At 40.1% G+C, this 18,106-nt stretch overlaps 1 protein-coding gene across 2 annotated transcripts in view; it reads right to left on the bottom strand.

Moving 5' to 3' along the window:
• frmd3 (FERM domain containing 3) overlaps positions 1 to 18,106 on the bottom strand; it is a 58,576-nt gene that overhangs the window by 7,576 nt on the left and 32,894 nt on the right. For both annotated transcript variants that reach the window (XM_056375571.1, XM_056375572.1), the window contains exons 7-13: positions 17,786 to 17,873; positions 16,274 to 16,362; positions 15,579 to 15,642; positions 12,701 to 12,789; positions 10,749 to 10,823; positions 8,880 to 8,948; positions 8,546 to 8,670 (exon numbers count right to left, since the gene is read on the bottom strand). In XM_056375571.1, the coding sequence (XP_056231546.1) occupies positions 8,546 to 8,670; positions 8,880 to 8,948; positions 10,749 to 10,823; positions 12,701 to 12,789; positions 15,579 to 15,642; positions 16,274 to 16,362; positions 17,786 to 17,873 (599 nt within the window). The remainder of the gene's footprint in view (positions 1 to 8,545; positions 8,671 to 8,879; positions 8,949 to 10,748; positions 10,824 to 12,700; positions 12,790 to 15,578; positions 15,643 to 16,273; positions 16,363 to 17,785; positions 17,874 to 18,106) is intronic.

The raw sequence follows: 18,106 nt of genomic DNA, 5'->3' as shown, positions 1-18,106 counted from the left end.
GCTTGTCGACACCTCTCTAATTCAGACTCTATCTCATGATCATACACACACACACACACACATTGGTGGACATAGAAATTGTTAATATTCAACATACAGTAAGTTCCATCTAATAATAATAAATTACTGTTATAACTTTGCCTTGACATGTGTGAACTAAAAGAGCCATACTCTTTCCAACAAATAATAAACACAGTTACTGACAGTCGTACAGTGACAGCAAATCTGACATTTAACCTTCTTGAATGTGCAGCTGCTTACAGGTGTGAAAAAAGGTTGAAATATCAAAATCATAGGGGTAAGGTAGGTGTTTGTTTGCCACAGGCCACAGAAACTCAAGGCCAAAGTGACTAATCAGTTACCATGCCAATTGATTCAAACACAAGTTGAGAGAAATTAAAGAAGGACAAGGAGCAAGGTAGAGGAAAACCTGAGGAGCAAGTGGTGACAGCTACCATGGAAACAGAGTCAGCAAGAAGCAAAGGAGTGAGTGAACCCAGGAGAGAAAAAGAGGGAGTTATAAACTTATGCTGATGAAATAGGGAAGCAGGAGAAGAGGAAAAATGAGAGGAGGGAAACAACATAGAAGTGAGGAAACTGGAAGTAGAATGATGAAACAGACACAAAAATTCAACCTTTAGTAAAATATTGCATCAGACAGTAGTTGCCTGAATTTATCATAATTCATCTTCTCATAGTGCACAGCACACAGGGTGAACCTGAACTGTAATAAAATACAGATTTATTGTACTGAAAAAAAATGAATCAAGGGAGATTTTGACACTTGGATCCTACTTCCTCCTCAAAATAATAGACCCATGCTTGATGAATTAAAGTGGCGGTATTACCAGGAAGAAAAAGGACATACGATGCCTGATACTGGTGTTCTGCAACTGATCCATGATTAAGGTGATAATAATTCATGTGTATCTTTAACTGACTTTAATTTGCAAGTGAAATGCCAACATATGAGGCAGCTCAAACATATTTGATCTTATTTTGGCCTTTTGCCAGTTGAGAGAATCAACTAAAACAAAAATTCCCAAACAATTAGTTTCTTGACAAAAGAGGTCACAGGCTGAATGAATGTGGTGGGAATATATATTGCCATTTATAATACTGTCAGCTTTCTGTCCTGTTAGCTGAGATGCAGGCCTCTCCTTAGAGGCTATTCACACTACAAGGCGCCGGACTCCTGAATGGTCAAAACACACTTACAAACACACACTCATGCACACACAGAACAGGGTTTTCCCCTGTTATGAAAGTGTTGACAGACGTATTCATCTTTGTCATGCAACCTCATCCTTGACACCCAGACACTTCCAAAGTATATTTACCTGTACAACTGTGCAAGTGTGCAAGAATGGAGTTGTGTTTTAGTGGAGTCTGTTTACTCAGCTCTTCTCCTTGCTCATGGAACTGAAACAACACATAAGACTCCTGACGCTCAAGAAGTTTTAAATGCCTTTCATATATATTTCATTTCAATGAATTTGCAATTGCAATTTGTCTCATCTCATTTCACTTGAATACTTTTTATCAGCTGTTAGAAAGGTGCGATAAAATTAAATCACATACTGTATTTCATGTTAAGAAGGCTTGTTTTATATCAACAATGGAATGATGCTTAAATGTCAAAATTCAATGATATGTCACTTAAACTGCACTGTCTCCTCTTGTGCAGATTCGCCCTCCCTGTACAGTTTCAAGTGAAGGAACAGGAGCAGCTGTAACGCATCAGTCCTAAACCTGATGAAGATTCAGTGTCAGACTCAACGACACCTCCGCAGGATGGAGGTGCACCAATAAGGGGACTACAAAATGAGGCCAGTCAGTGAAGCCCCACCCTGCTTCTATCTTAATATATACATATTCCCAAAAACAAATTTCAAACAGAGCACTTGGTTTGCAGTTGCATCTCTGATATCAAATAAAAACTACAAGAAAATATAAATCATTAATCATCATTAATTAGTTTTCCACCCAAGCCGGAAAACACAAAAAACTGTTCTACTAGTTACTGTAAATCGTCCACCTGCCTCTTACTCTGCGTTTTTTTTTATCTGAGATAGTTCTTAGTACAGATAAAGACATTATAGTGGGTGATTTCAACATTCATGTAGATGATGACACAGCATTTAATACACTATTAGACTCAATTGGCTTCTCTCAACATGTAAATGAATCCACTTATTGTTTTAATCACACCCTATCCACCACCTAATCACAACATACGGCATAGGAACTGACATTTAAAAATATTTCCCCAAAACCCAGTCTAACTATTTCTTATTAACGTTCACAACAACGGATTATAGAGCATTTGGGAAAAAAATCTGTGTCTGTCCGATAATACTGTAACAAAATTTAAAGAAAGAATTCCATTATTATTTAATCCACTGCCATGTGTCAATACAATGAGGACCGCTGTCTCTTAACTTTACACCCACACAAGTTGATGATCTTGTTGATTGTGCTGCAGCTTCATATAACACTCGCCCCATCGAATGCTCTGAAACAGACTTTGTGAAAGCTAGAAAGTAAGTGGCGTTCCACCAATCTAGGAGAATGTCACAAAGCTTGGATCGATTGTCTATTCACATACAAAAAACCCTCCACAATCCCTGAATATCCCATTGTTCATCATTAATGGAAGAAAACAAGAGATTTTGTGATTTGGCGCCATACAAATTGCTGCTTTAATCCTTCAGCCTTCTGTTTAACTACAAATTTATTTACCACACCTCTCTGTATTTTACACATCAAGACCGAAAACATATAGCAGTGTGTTATACTGTAGGTATTATGGTTATTTAAAGAGTATAGAGCACTAATTTTAATGTATACTTCAACACACATGATGTATGTGTGGTATTTGTGGTCTACTACTCAGATGCGCGCGCAAACACACACACACACACACACACACACACGCGCGCACACACACACACACGCGCACACACGCGCACACACACACACACACACACACACACACACACACACACACACACACACACTGGAGAGGTCTCTTGAGAGTGCCAGGATGTTTGACAGATTACAGTTTGCCCCAGGTGGTTGCCACAACAGACCTGGCAACATTAAATACACATTTACATGTTTAAAACATCACACTGGGTCCTCTAGTCTTCATGTGATATGTGCACTGACAGCTAAAATAAACTTCACTAAATTCCACTTAAGTTTAGTAAACAGCAAAAAAGACGCAGTGCACCAACCATATATTACTTCCTATATATGCTGATGTATTTCTGCCTTTTCCACTTCATCTTACTCTGTTCCAGTGTATTTCTCTGGTGTCCAGTGCTGGTTCCGCTGATGCGTCCCCCATGCCCCACCAGTCGTACATAAATGTCCCGTGCCGTGTGATTGGCTATACGTAGATGCAGGCTACGCCGTGTTGTTATCTTCACCTGGCACCTCAAAGCCTCTGCCACTACTATCGAAGATGCCCGCTCATCTGTAGCCTCCCCTGGGTGGAATACTTCAAGAGGCCCAACCTGTCCCTCCTCCATCTCCTCACTCTCTAGTCTCTTGGGGGTCACGTCCAGCCCGAGTCCTCCTGCTCTGCCCTGGATCCCACAACTACAGGTGTCACCTACGTTGTGCCGGTCGCTAACTCCCAGCTCCAAACTGCTCTGCGTGAGGCTGCCTCCAACATCACTGCTGTTTCTGTGCCCAAGAAGCTCCATCATTCAGACAAATCTTGGACCAGCTGTCTGCACAAAGATCCCAACACTGACTGACCGGGCTGCCAGCTGAGCTCTTGTGGCTGGGATGGGTATGAGCACACACACATGTGCACAAACACACACATGCACATACACATACACATACACACTGAGAGGGACGGTGAGATATGTACACCAGACGCATTCTCTCTCTCTCTGATGAACAGACATGGTGGGCCCGACTATGAATGTCAGCGATTTAACAAAGAGTGCGGGGGCATTAGAGGAGGATAAGGCCCAAAGCTGCAGTTTCTATATATAACCAGGTGGTCTTGGCTGCAGAGGGGCAGCTAATCTAACTGTGATTACAGAGGGGGCAGGCCTGACCCAGGATGGGATGTGGATCACTTTCTTTTCCTCTCTAGAACTCTTTCTTTATCTTTGTATTTCCTCCTATCAGACACACTTGTTTCTGTTTCACTCTACAGTAAGTCTCCAACACTGACAGACAGAGACAAACTTCCCCTCCAAGCTAATGTGTGATTACAGACAGGCAAGTGTGAACTGTGAAGGGATAAAATCTAGCATTAACATGAACTGAACTGTGCAGTTTGCTTGAGGGAAAAATAAGACCTATTGCATCACTGACAGAGGGCCCACATGGTGTGTTAAGTCATGGTAGGAGAGTGGATGAGGACTCAAATGTGAGACACAAATATCCCAATGAAATATCCATGAGTGATAACCTTAGGCAAAGCATGACCGTTGTGTGTGTGTGTGTGTGTGTGTGTGTGTGTGTGTGTGTGTGTGTGTGTGTGTGTGTGTGTGTGTGTGTGTGTGTGTATTTGGTAGATAAGAAGGGGACAGGCTGTACAAACAGAACAAGGTCAGCACTGACCTTGGGTCAGCTTCCTGTTTCCCCTCTAATGGCTGAGATTAGTGCTCTGAATATAGACGGTGATCCAAGACCATCTCCCAAGAACACTTTATCCCAAAGTCCTTGCAGCACCTTTCTTAAAACAGTCAGCGTTTGACTGCTTTAAGGTGTGGGTATACATAAACTAGTGTGTATCACGCGTCATCAGACCACGTGTGTAGGCAAAATGCTTACAGCTGTTACAAAAGGCCACACTTGAAGGTGGGGTAACAGTCTGCTAGAGAAGACAAGTCGTTTAAAAGGGGAAAACAACACACATTTTGAGCAATCTGTCTTGAAGGCATTTGAGGTTTGTACACAAAAAGTCATTGAAGCATTTGAAACAAATTAAAAGAGCTTGAGGGAGAAGTTTAAATCCTGTACTTTCTCATTTTGCCAGTGGCTGTGTGAAGTGGGTGTGCTTCTCCGATTGTCAGTTTCAGACAGTTACAGAAATTACCAAAAAGCGCAACCACTTCACACAGTGTCTGGTGTGCTGAGATGAAAGTAAGCAGGATTTTCACTCGTTTCTCAAGCTCTCTTTTTGTATTCTTCATACAACTACTTGGTGTGCACAACCAATTACAACTCCATGAATGCCTTCGGGGAGAGACTGACAAAAGATGAGTGCTGTCATCCCAATTCATTCAATTCATTGTGTGCTGCCACTCTGTATAGTGGCTCCATGGCCTTTCAAAAGGTCTATAAACACTTTTGCCTTTAGACGTGGTCGGAAAACACGTCATATGAACTAGTTCATTTGAAGTATACCTGGGCTTTAACCTCATTTCATCTGAAGTCCTCTAAAGTTGTGCTGTTTGACAAATAACACTCAGAACAATGGGCTGTTCTCTGTTTTAAATAACCTAAGGCCACTGACTAATTTTTATTCAGTGGCCTTTGGTTGTTCAAAGCAAAATGTAATCAGTCCATCAGAATCTGATAGGGAACTGCAGACAAAGCCACAAAAAAACATGAGAAAAGTAAGATCTACAACTTTTCCATCAGTGGCTTATTATTATTCCTCCACAGTTGTATAGTTCAGCTATTTTTAAGATAAAAAAAAACTAAAACATTTTCTGTTTTACTGATTAGCATACAGCACAGTGTCAGGAGGTGCCGCAGGAAACAATGAATTTTCAGTCTGAATCTTGTGCCATTACTCAGCCAGTATCCCATCAGGCCCTTGATTTGATGACTACCTCCTGCCCCTCCCAAACCAACAAACTGAGACAGCCGATATGGCTACTGCTGCAGCTCTTTGACCCTGAGCCAAGACAGAATTGATTTTCCTTTAAATGGGATGAGGGCAAATGAGAAAAAAGACAGAGAGAGCGAGAGAGAGAAGGCAGGGAAAGCAAGGGGATGACCGTAAATTCTGCTATAAGAGGCGTGAGAGGAGAGGTCCATCAACAGTTTGAAGAGAGTGATGGCACTATGGCGTGATTGTACTGTACATGTGTGAAGGCCTAGATAGCACAGCCAGGGTCAACGTGTGAGAATGGAAGAAGGTGAGGAATGAGGGAGGGGTGTAAAAAATGAAGGAGGGGGGAAAGAATTAGGTAATGGGAGAAGAAGGGCTCTGTGCTGGTGAAAGACAAAGGGACACACCCTGTGGTTTGTGGAGGGGATGAGTGGATGGAAGAGAAGAAAAGATATAACACTGCCTCAGCGGTGGTAGGAACAGGCTCTTTACGAGGTGGTAATTTCACTCTCCTGGGTAATAATGTCCAGCGAGGGTGTGGGAGCATATACAGCTCACTCAAAATACTCTCTTGTCCAGCCTAAAATTTGCTGTTTAAAAGGGTTATACACTGTCCTACAGTACGGTGCATTCGCTGCAATAACTATTACAAGCAGTGGTGACTGTTTTAATCCCTTTGCCATGAGTTTTGTCTCTCAGGCTACAGGCTACTGTAACCCTGTGATCTATGGTGGCTCAGCCTGAGAGAGAATCTTCAAATAGTACTCTGGGCTTGTAAAAGCACTGCCACTTCATCTGCATGTTTTGGGGTAAACATTGATCTAAAGATAATGTTGTCCTATCGAGGTAATTAAACATCAGTCAAATAGGCAATAAAGGACGGTGCTCTGCGACATCTCTCCCTCTCCGCCTGCTGCGTGTGGTTGGTTTGGCTACCTGACTCAGGAGCCAATATGCAGAGTAAGAAGCGACACCAGAAGAAGAAGCACCTTTTAATAAGGATGCAAATATAACATTATCTGTCTAACAGTCTGACTTTATGTAGTGTTAGTGCATTGATTCTACTGTAATTTATATAGTATTTCTAATTCTTTTGTTTGATTCACATAATTGAAAGTACAGTTATCATATTAACATCATCACAGTGATTTAGGTGGTTTTAGTTAGACTGATATATTTTTATTTATATATACTTTATATATTTTTGATTGAATAACACCTTGCATCTCCTTTAATTCTGAAACCAAACCTGTCCCCTTGTCAATCTTCTCATATATCAAACACACATGCAAACTCATTTTAAAAACTTTTCTTGCCTTGTCTTCCACCTCTCTTATATAAAGTTTCCTTATGTGGGTTTGCATCTGTTCTGTAATATGAACTTAAATATACTAATTCTCAATTCCTCCCGTATTGCTTTGCCGCACACACTCCTGTGGTACATCCTTTCATTCAAATAGACCTGTGGTGTACATCTTTCCTAACCTTTGTTTATTCCCTCATGCAGGTCAAACATTTCTACATCAATCCCTAAGAATATTTTTAGGACAAAAGTAATATGGCACTAATTATATGGAAATGTGTTTGATTGTTTCACTTCCACTTCATTCATTCTGATAAATTTCTGTAAAATCTGACAAGTTGATCTTAGTTGAAAAAAAAATGTGGATGCCTTGAAAAGGCAAATATAATTTAAGTTACGTTTAATTTATATATATCTACTTGTAAAATTTGCTAAATGTAGCTGTATTTATTATTTTGTGAGTAAGTAAAATTTACATGTCCTTTCTAAGTTCACAGTAGGTCAGCTGAACATGCTAAATGTGCAATTTTGTTGACAGGCAAACATACAATTCAACATAACTGGAGGAGATAGTTTCCAATAATAAATGAATAATAAATAAATGTTTCTTAGGAGCTTTTTGTTCACAAAACATCTAATATTCATCTAATGGTTCTTTCCTAGTAATATTCTACGAACGTATTCAAAATTTACAAGAAATTACAGAATGTATATAAAATAAAGCATTATTGATCTGTTTTATATTATTAATATGAAAAATGTGACTGTACTCTATTGCTAAGTTCTGTGTCAGCGTACTGTTTAATATCCTAAAACATGAAAACGTGTTTATATTATTACATACACATTACCTAAACTGCAGTCGATAAAGCTATGGATGTTCTTGACTTTCACTTTCATGGTGCAACACTGATTGATGCAAACACTGAATGCTCACAAACACCCATATACTGTATAGGAAAACTAACAAACACAAGCTTGCGTGAGTACATAGAAGCATAAAGGGGCGTAAACAGAGACAGACCCGATGGAGCCAAAGAAATAACTTCTAATTGAGTTTTCCTTAATGATAACACAAGCTGGGTCTGTGGCTCTGTTTCCGTGATGTCACACAGTGTATCCTCCCCTATAAAACACACACAAAGTCAGACACATGGATACACAGACACGCAGGCATGGTGGTATCCTTAGGGAGGATCATGGGAGGGGTATTTTTAGCATGCTGTGATTGGTGTCTCCAGGGAGACAAGACTGATGGAGGGATGGGAGCATCAGCTGCTCAATTAACGCTCTGTGTCTGAGTGTTGTGCATGTCCATGTGCTTCTTCCTACACCAGGGAGACCCCATGTGACTTCCAGAGGAAGGAGGTGGTGGTGGTGGGGGTGTACTTGTGTGTATTTGTATGTTTGTCGAGCAAGTAATATCCTACCATTGTCTGTGGCTGTCTCTTCGTATTCGTTGGTGGAGGGCAGTGCAGGTACCAGAGGTTCCATATTCATGATGAGGTTTTTATGGCTCAGTGAGTTAAAACTTCGACTCTGACCAAACTGGGCTCTGAAAACACAAACATCAACAACACTGACTGCTTTGTTGCCTATTTTTTGCAAGCTTTCCTTGTAAATGTTGAGCTCAATAACAGGATGATAATTTGATTAATTCATGTAATATCTATCTGCAGAAGGGTATGACTGTAAATAAGCAAGCAGGCAATGACATGATTTTTGTTTATGGTTTTCTGACTGTGTGAAACATTTGATCTTTACCTGCGCACTACTGGTGGCTCTCTCTGAATCTTGGAACTGGCTTCAATCACTTCCTTGGCTACTCTTCCGCTAACAGGGGAAAACACAGGTTAATTGCAAGAAAGACAAAGAGGTGCAACTGCTGAGGAAGTATTGTAATTTCTATTTTTCATGTTGCATTTTTCAAAATTCAATTGCAAAGAGCTTTAAAAAACTAAACAAAAAATGAAGAAAATACATTAAAACAGCAGCATAAGAACATGAAGGAGTCAATAAGCAACACTGATGAGTCATTAAAACCAAGACTATGAAATAATCAATCACCTCTTGTTTTGAATAAAGATCTATTGAGGTCGATAGGCTGCAGATGGGTAGATACTGTCTGAAGAGGTTTGCAGTAAGTCTTTGTGACAGATGCATGTGTGCCTTTTAAAAGTATTTTGAAATTGAAATTCCCATAAGCCAATTCACATTTTATATGACGTTTTTCATTGTGTCCCTGTCAGTAATTAGATGCTGTAAGTTGGAGCCAAGCATGTCTGAGAGGAACGGACGACAGATAATTGCAGTGGTTACTGTCAGAAAATAATAATCTGTGGTTTTTCACTCATTTTGCAGTTGTTTTTCATAATTAGAACTGTTTGTGTTTCTGCTGAGCAGGCAGGTTCCTGCCAGCAAGGTCAGCAGCTCCATTAGTCTGATTGTTGGACGAGTGGAGTTTCTGGACTCCGGCCAGTTTGGTGCGAGCCAGCAGCCACCATCCTACCCATTAGTCTATTGTTGGTGAGATTGATGGGTAGGTCATAAATTAGAGGGTGAAATGAAATATCTGGGGTGCTAGACATGCACTTGAAGCTCAAAGGACAGTCATAGCAGCACTGCATGCTGGTAAATGTATGACTATGCTGGAATATGATGGAATCAGCTGATCCAACACCACAAATCTGTTTCCCATTTTGCATTTGCTCAAATGACCAATTCCCAAATTTCAGGACAAGCTCTACCATATGCCATTACTCATCGTTGAACCTTAAGCCAAACTGCTTTAGCTAGCTGATGAAATGGAGCAGACTGTAAGTGTAAGCCTGGTGAAGAGGTTCGTCTGTGATGATTATTGAGGCATGGCTTCCAGAGCAGATTTACATGGAGGCTTTCCTGTGATATTAGAGTCAGTAAATGTAGGATGCAGGATAAACGCAGGATGTAGGTGCTGTTGTTGACAGGCTCAAGGTCAACACACAGCACCGGTGTGTAAAGTTTTTAATGTTAGGACAAAGCCACTATGATTCAGTGAATTCATTGATTTTTGCCACTTTGGCAGCAAAATACCTGAAATTAAATGATGTTATTAACAGTAACATGTAAGTGTAACTGTGAGGGTTGAGCTGAGTGTTGAACTGCTGAAGGTCTGTTGGTGAATTTACAAGAGTTAAAATCTAGTGAGTGGTTAATTCTGTTTTTGTATCATTTCATCATATATATATATATATATATATATAGGGAAAGCTGGGAAACAGGGACACAGAAAAAACAGGGAATGTCAGGAGAGAAGATTATGCTGGAATATAACCAGAGACAACAGGGAGAGATGAAATATATATATACAGCATATATATATACGCTGTTGCTCATAAAGTTGGAATAATATTGTTTTCAGACACAATCCTCTGTTTATTCCTATTTAAATGCATCAGTTATCACTTTGGAAGAGATTGACTACTAAAGTTTTGAGAAGATATACACTTTATCTGTCAAGTCTAAATCACATTGTCACAATCATTTCATGGAAAGTGGTAAACAATATTTTATTCCAACTTTATGAGCAACAGTGTATATATATATATATATATATAACCAGTATTATGTAAAGTAACTTCAGTAGTGTCTCACCTGTATCTGAACCTGCTGCCTTTGAAGAAGATGTTACTGCTGGAAACTGTCTTTATCTGACTCGACTTTGCACACCTGTCAGAGAGAGGGAGGAAGAAACACAAAGAGACAAAGAACTTATCATCATCAGAAAGCATCTACAGCACAAACACCGAACAGTCCATTCTTTTAAAGAAATGCCTTTTGTGGATTTGTTTGTGACTTTAATCCTTTCCACAACACATCTCGACTGTAGGTAATGTACCAACAGTGACCGACTGGCAGTGACTTGTTGTGTACAGACTTGGCTTCTTAAAAGGCAGGAAGAGGAAGCTGTTTCAGGGTGTACAGGTTTAAAAGTTTATGCTGTAGGTCGAACCTTCTTGTTTTGCTCAGGATCATTTATCATGTGAAACCAGGCTCCAGAGAAACAGAGATGGTGCCAGAGTACAGAGACACACCTTTGCGTTGCTTAGTGTGTGTGGGAGTGAATCAGAGAGGGAGAGAGAGAGAGAGGCTGTATGTTCTCAAAGCTCTGCCTGGCTGCCATTTACAAACTCAATTCACTCTGATTTGATTAAGGGGCTCTGGTGCTTGTCTGACACCCGAGATGACATGCCCTCCCTCTCTGTCCGCCTCTCACAGACACACAAGCTGCTGTCATTAAGAAGTCAATATCCAGGGTTATACAGGCTAGGGCTATTATCAGGAGGCTTTTATTACATCACCAATTTGTCTTCCTTTTGTTAGATTTGATCAATGAGCCAATTGGTCTGCTGAAGCAGATAAAAGCAAAAGTAGCAAAGGGAAATCAATCAAATATTCCAAAACTAAAACATGTTAATAAAGAAAGTGTGAGTGAACAGTATGAGGAAATAAAAGCCTTGGAAAGAAGACAATATATACAGAGGGTGAGGTAGACCTTCAGAGTGACTGACAGTCTGGAGGAGGAAGGACACCATGAGGAGATCAGAGAGCAGCCCTCGAATTCATGTCAACAGGACATTACATCTGACGAGCTGGTTACAGCTAGCAGTTCTTTTCATCCCACTCAGCACCATCTTCCCACTGCATCCTTTGCAGTTTGTCCTCAGGTCTCCCTCAGGTGGATATTTCTTCACTCTATTATTTTCCTCTTTGTGCTCACACAACTTTGTTTCATCTGCTCTTTACAGGGCCAAAAAAATCTACAATTCGGCTTGAAAACTTGGGACGCATCAAGTTGTGGTCTGATCCCTCTCTCTCTATGCATGCAGAAAGCACAAGCTCAAATTTCAAGAAAAGTTGATAGGAAAAGGAGGAAAGCTTCAAGTTTCTGGGATGTTTAGCACAACAATACAAACACTGTGATCATGAGTCTGAAAACTTCCTCTATCAAGTGCAAGAAATTGCTTTTCTGATATTCCCACTGAACCCTGACCAAGGCAAAGAAGTTGTTCTTTTTTTTTTTGTTTGCAACCTTGTGTTTGTCATGATGACAGACAAAAGTAGAGTTTAATCTCCGTTCTCACACGTTCGCCTTCACCCCAAGCTTGTTTCCATTCGTGACACGCCAGCAGTGTCAATAGTCTCTGCAGAGCAGAGTGACATCCTCGGAGCGATCAGCTGCTCCCCAGTGAAGGACAGCAGCATATTGTTGTAGTGCCACAGTGAAGCAGTGAAATAAGGTTAAAAGAGTGATAATGTGCTAAAAATAAAGGTGGAACATGAAGGAAAGCAAATTAAACCAACAGGGAGAAAAGTTTTAAATAAAGATGGACTTAAGAACTGTTGCAGCAGATACCCATTAGATAAGTGCCATCTTATATATTTGTAATGTTGACAAATCTTAATGTGTATTCATCTTCTCCACTTTTTAATGGAAGGGACACTTTAGGGTGAATCTTTCAGTAAAAGACCAGCTCTATATGTTTCCTGGGTGTGTGTGTGTGTGTGTGTGTGTGTGTGTGTATGTAAATGCATGTCAGACCCACTTGTAAAAGGCCTGGTTCTCCACGCCACACTTCCATAAGTGCTTACACGCTGCAGGGGTCGAGGTGTGAAATGTCAACACCAGTTTCTTCTGCACAGAAAAGGACAAAGACAAAGAAAGAAAGGCCGTGAGGATGAGAATTGAGATTACCAAAAGATGTTTGAATAAGGACAAGAGCAGTGCTGAACATGATGAGAGGGAGCTGTGCAAACTGCTGACCCACAGACCCAAAGCCAATAAGCTTAGCAAGATGTAAGACAGATATAGTGAGCTGGCCACAGTGTTCAGCAGTAAAATGGTCTGCTAGCAGGACATGGGTCTTTGTGGACTGGGAGAACGAGGGATATATTCCCGTAAATGTCTGATTTTCAGTCCTGTGTGTCTGGTAATACGAGATCCCAGATCAATGCTGCTCGACAACAAGGGGGAGGAGGTGAGCAAGAGAGGGAGAAAGGAAACAGCCAGATCAATAACATGGGGGTGAGTTACTGTAAATGGTAACAACCATGTTTCGCCATACCTATAAATTTTATGGAGAAAAAAAAAAGAAAAGGATTTGGGACCATGGATCGCTGTACACTGATCTGGCTTGTTCCCTTTCCTAAAGCCTCTTAGTCAGCTATATTGCCCAGCCCCCTCAGTGCCGCACATCAGTTTTATTAGGTATGTAGTTGTGATTTACACACATGTGCTGCAGTGGCCATGTGTGTGTGGTCACAGGCATGTGGAAGTATCAGAACTGCATGTTAAAATATTGTTAACAAAGTGTCTTTGGTCCCACTTTGGCTGCATGTAAAGGTGCTTTTAAAGCACGACAATAGTTCTTATGATGCAGATTTAACTCCTCCGAAACACTGACAAGATATATTTACATGTACTATAGTACATGTGTTTATGATGCATTTAACTTGCAATGACTTGTGTTTCCAATACCTCAATCAATGGGATGCACTAATGTGCTAGCTAGTTCTCCACTGCTATCCCCTGGTGTAAATTAACCATTTAATGTATTTCTAAGCTGGAACACCAATAGACAAATAAGATAAATTCCTATTTAATAGGCCTTTAAAGTGTGTGCTATAGTGACAAAGCCATGAAAAGCTGCCACCAGCTCAAAGTGGGACAGCAACATTAATGTGTTAAATAACAGAGGTGAGGGCAGATAGTGAAATCATGCAGTGACCTATCACACAGTGGAAGACTTCACACCAAGATGATCAAAATCCTAAAACACTGTGAAAAATCTTCCTTTCAGAAATGATGTGAATATATACAGGATATACTGTATATACACACAAGTACGTACACACACACACACACACACACGTACACACACATACACACACACACACACATATAAGGACACAGTCAAAGTGAAGAAATCAACATTTTTCTTATGGAGAGGGTTACAGATTATGCATGATAATATCACATAATCTGTAGTTTACTGATGATGAGCTGTGAAGCTTATTTTGATAATGTGGCTGTGACGCATAGTTGCACAGGAGAGGGACAATGAAGACATTTCAACCATAGAATGGAATTTTCTTATTGACAAATACTCAAAATAACTAATAATAATTAACCAAACTGAAAATCAATTGATAAACGGAACGAAATGGCAACGCAGACGACTTTTGAATACAATGATATGAAACAAAATGACACAAACAACCAAATAATGAACACGGTAAAAGATGAAAAAGGTCCCCTCCAGTTATAAAGGGAGGTGAAGGCAGGGCTGTAGGGAGAGGCACCAAATTGAGGATTTCAGAACAACAATGTTTTGTGTGACTATTATTACTTGTATCTACTCACCAGTGATGACTATGTTAACACACAGAGAGAAGAGACAGAAACACAAAGATAAAACTGCATCTTCAGCCATTCATGAGTTGCCAGACAGACAAACAGGCAGACAGACTGACAAGTTAAGCAGAGATGAGAGAGCTGGTTTAAGCTTCTGTAATGAAGAGAATAGTTATGTGATTTATTGATTGACTGATTGATTGACTGACTGATTGTTTTGCTGATTGGTAGATTAAAGAGCAACCTGGCTTTAACTACAGTAATGATAATTTTCAAGTATTCCCAAGGCATCTCACAGCAATATGAGACACCACCAGCTCTACTTTAGTTTTTTGCACAATAAAGGTTTTATACACATATATGGGGCGTAAAGCACCAGAATTGCTGCTCAGAATCTACCACAGCTCCAGACAGGATGACAACCATCGAGCGTACAGATGAAACATGTGTCCCAAATGCAAGACACCTGTTCTAGTTGTAATTTGACACTTTGTTTTGAGTCAATATTTTCTGTCAGTGTCAAGGAGAGATGTCATATAATTCATACTTCTTCATGGGTGAAGTGAAGGAGTCTCATATTTGGGCCACAGCTGACACATAATGTGAGGGAGGAGGTTAGTTGTAACACACCCACCATCCTGTTACAGTGAATCCTGCCTGTTAAGGAGATCTGAAACAGCGACACACATATACAGTGTGTGTGATGGTGGACTAGATTACATAGACAAACAGTACAGTTTCATTGCACATTTTTTCTGATGTAAACAGTACACAGATGAAGAAAGGGGAAAAGGAAAGGAAGGAGGAAGGGAGGAAAGGAAAGGAAAAAAAAAGGATGTGTAGTACACTTTGAGGTCAAAAACACAAAACTGAATCCAAATGAACACAGACAGTAACTGCGCATCTGCATCAAAGTCATGGTTGGGATCTAACAGGTCAGTATCATGATGACGACTTTAGTACAAAACTATGCAATTCATCATCATCATGGTGGAAATACACAGCACATTTTGTTCTCAATCTTTAACCCTTTAGAGGAGGAGGTGCATGCAGGAGGACTCCGCACTCACCTCTTTCTGAATCCCAATGACGTAAAAGGTTTTCCCTTCAAACTTCAGCTTGCTGACATCCACCCTGCAAAGAACCACAATGTTGTAGCTGAAAACATTTCTACAGAATCTGGGATTAAAAAAAGGCTAAATGATATGATAAAAAAAGAAATCTGACAAATTTCTGTTCTGAGGCTACCAAGGTGGTTCAGTGTGATTATCTTTCATCTGGCAAAGCTTTGTTTCCTTGACAAACAGTACTGTAAAAAGTTTTGCTCTATTTACATTTGCGCCTATTAACAGTATTTTCTCTGTACTGTACTTAAGGACAATTTTGGGGGCTTGTATTTTCTTGCACTTTGTTTAACATCCATTTTATGCTATTTATAATTCAGAGCTAAATGATGTTTTTGTACTTCACTACATTTATCTGGCAGCTATAGTTGCTAGTAGAATTTAGAAATTTTACTTGAGTAAAATCTAAATACTTTTACCACCACTACCAATTCACAATAGAGGATAAAAAAATAAATTACATTAAAGTTTTTACTACATGTCGTACCAGTGTCCTGAACTGTTTTACATACATACATACCCACACAAGAGCACAATGCTCTGTAATGACAACTAAAGCCAAAGATCAGATTTGATACAGGCGACACATTTAATTCTCATGCTCACAGGTTCATAATTAAGACTTAAGCAGGAATTTGTACCATTTGAGGAGGTGGATCCTCTTGTTTCCCTGGAAGACCACAAAACCTGTGGCTGTGAACCCGAGAAAGGCTGTGGAGCCTGTAAAGTCCTGGAAACACACACACGCAGCATGAGAAGCAGCACAGCGAATTATGGGATACAGGTGGACTAACAGCGGGGAGGCAAGTGGGCCATCAATAATCTCCATGGTAATGGCACCTACACAAAATCACTCATTTGTTTCAAACTCCAACCCCCCAATTTGCAATAAATTGGAACAACAACAAGGTGCAGAACATACAGAACAGATTTAGTTTGATATAATGAAACAAACAACTCTCCTACACTGCTGTTTATCATCTGTAGATCTCCCTTCTTTGCTGGTGTGCCTCTCCGTATCTCTCTGTACATCACTGTTCCCCACATTTTCTTGCTTACTCTCTCTGGTTGTTGATCTTCAAAGATCTGCATATGCATGATACTACAGCCATTTCCAGCAGACCAAATTAAAAAGAGCCCCACTGACGAGACTGGAGCAGATAAAGGGGATATTCTCTGACAGACAGAATTCATATATCTGGTTAATCTGCCTAGCATGCTTTGATATGCCTGTCCATGAGAGAGTTTCCCTATTTCACACTCTGACTGGGTGGAAGATGAACACAGGGGGCGAGAATGAGAAATATTACTTTTCTTTCTCATATTCAATCTGTTTCATCTGTCCCAAGAAAAAGTACAAGCAGTCCTTCACAGTAGATAGCAAGGTGAAGTGATTCACAATACTAAGTAGTTCTTTGCTCTAAAGATTTCCAGTGTTAACATGAAGATGGAGTCAGTGACATTGACTTGTTAAAGCAAATCAATAAGAATATTGATTCCTGAAAGTGATGGTTTCTGTGCAGATTTATTTTGTTTACTAAGACAATGTCGCCAGAGGTGCAAGCGTAACCTATATGGATTAGATCTGATGATAGTCATCGACCGCCCCTCCCTCATCACATTTCTTCTCACCCATTTTTACGCCTCTCCTGCTGACCTCTCAGGTTTGCTGAAAGGCTAGTCTTAGTTAACTTAATCACGTGTAAATTTGTCCGTTTAATATGCAAATTAAGGGCAAACAAGCAAAGGGTAAAGAGGACAGGTGAGTACGTGTATAATTGGCACAGTCGAACTCTCCACTGGTGCCAGAGTTTGTACGTCCACACAACTGCACAAACAACCCTGGTGAATGTTTACACCTGTGAACGAAGGGCTGCAAGAGAAATTTGTCTTCTTTCTTTCTTTCTTTTCTTTTCCTTTTTTGAGTCACATCTTCCCTTTTCTCACTCTCAGACCTCCTCTTTGCTGTTCTCTGTTTAAGATCACATGCACATTGTTCTTTAAATTTCTGTGTTGGAAGTCTAAACTTAAATAACTGAAATAAAGGAGTAAACATGGGGGTAAAAAAAGAAAGAAAAACCTTGTCAGTATCAATATCACCAGGCCTCACATCCAGACTGGATGGAAGTGGACAGTCTTCACTATAATGTTACCTTGCATGGGTGAGGGTCAACTCCATATGTTTCAAGGCTGTGAGCCCTTTGGAGCATGTTGAGTTCTGCAAATGCAGCACACTGGCCCCTAAAACAGAGGAGAAGGGGAAAAAAAGGGTTATTTAAGTTGTATAGTTTAGCAGTTATAGGGTACAGATGATCTATTGTTTCATTGTAATGTGTACATACAGTATAATAGTAGCACGAACTGACAAACTGTGAACAAACATGTTCACTTAAAAGAAACAGATGTAAACATTTTCAAGAAACAGGAAATATAATGTTCCATGGATTCAGTGAGTTATAGGCTACAACTTGAGC

Source organism: Seriola aureovittata, chromosome 5 (genome assembly GCF_021018895.1).
Source record: "Seriola aureovittata isolate HTS-2021-v1 ecotype China chromosome 5, ASM2101889v1, whole genome shotgun sequence".
NCBI classification, from domain to species: Eukaryota; Metazoa; Chordata; class Actinopteri; order Carangiformes; family Carangidae; genus Seriola; species Seriola aureovittata.
The sequence above is the reverse complement of the archived record's forward strand: the minus strand, read 5'-3'. Positions and strand labels throughout refer to the sequence as shown.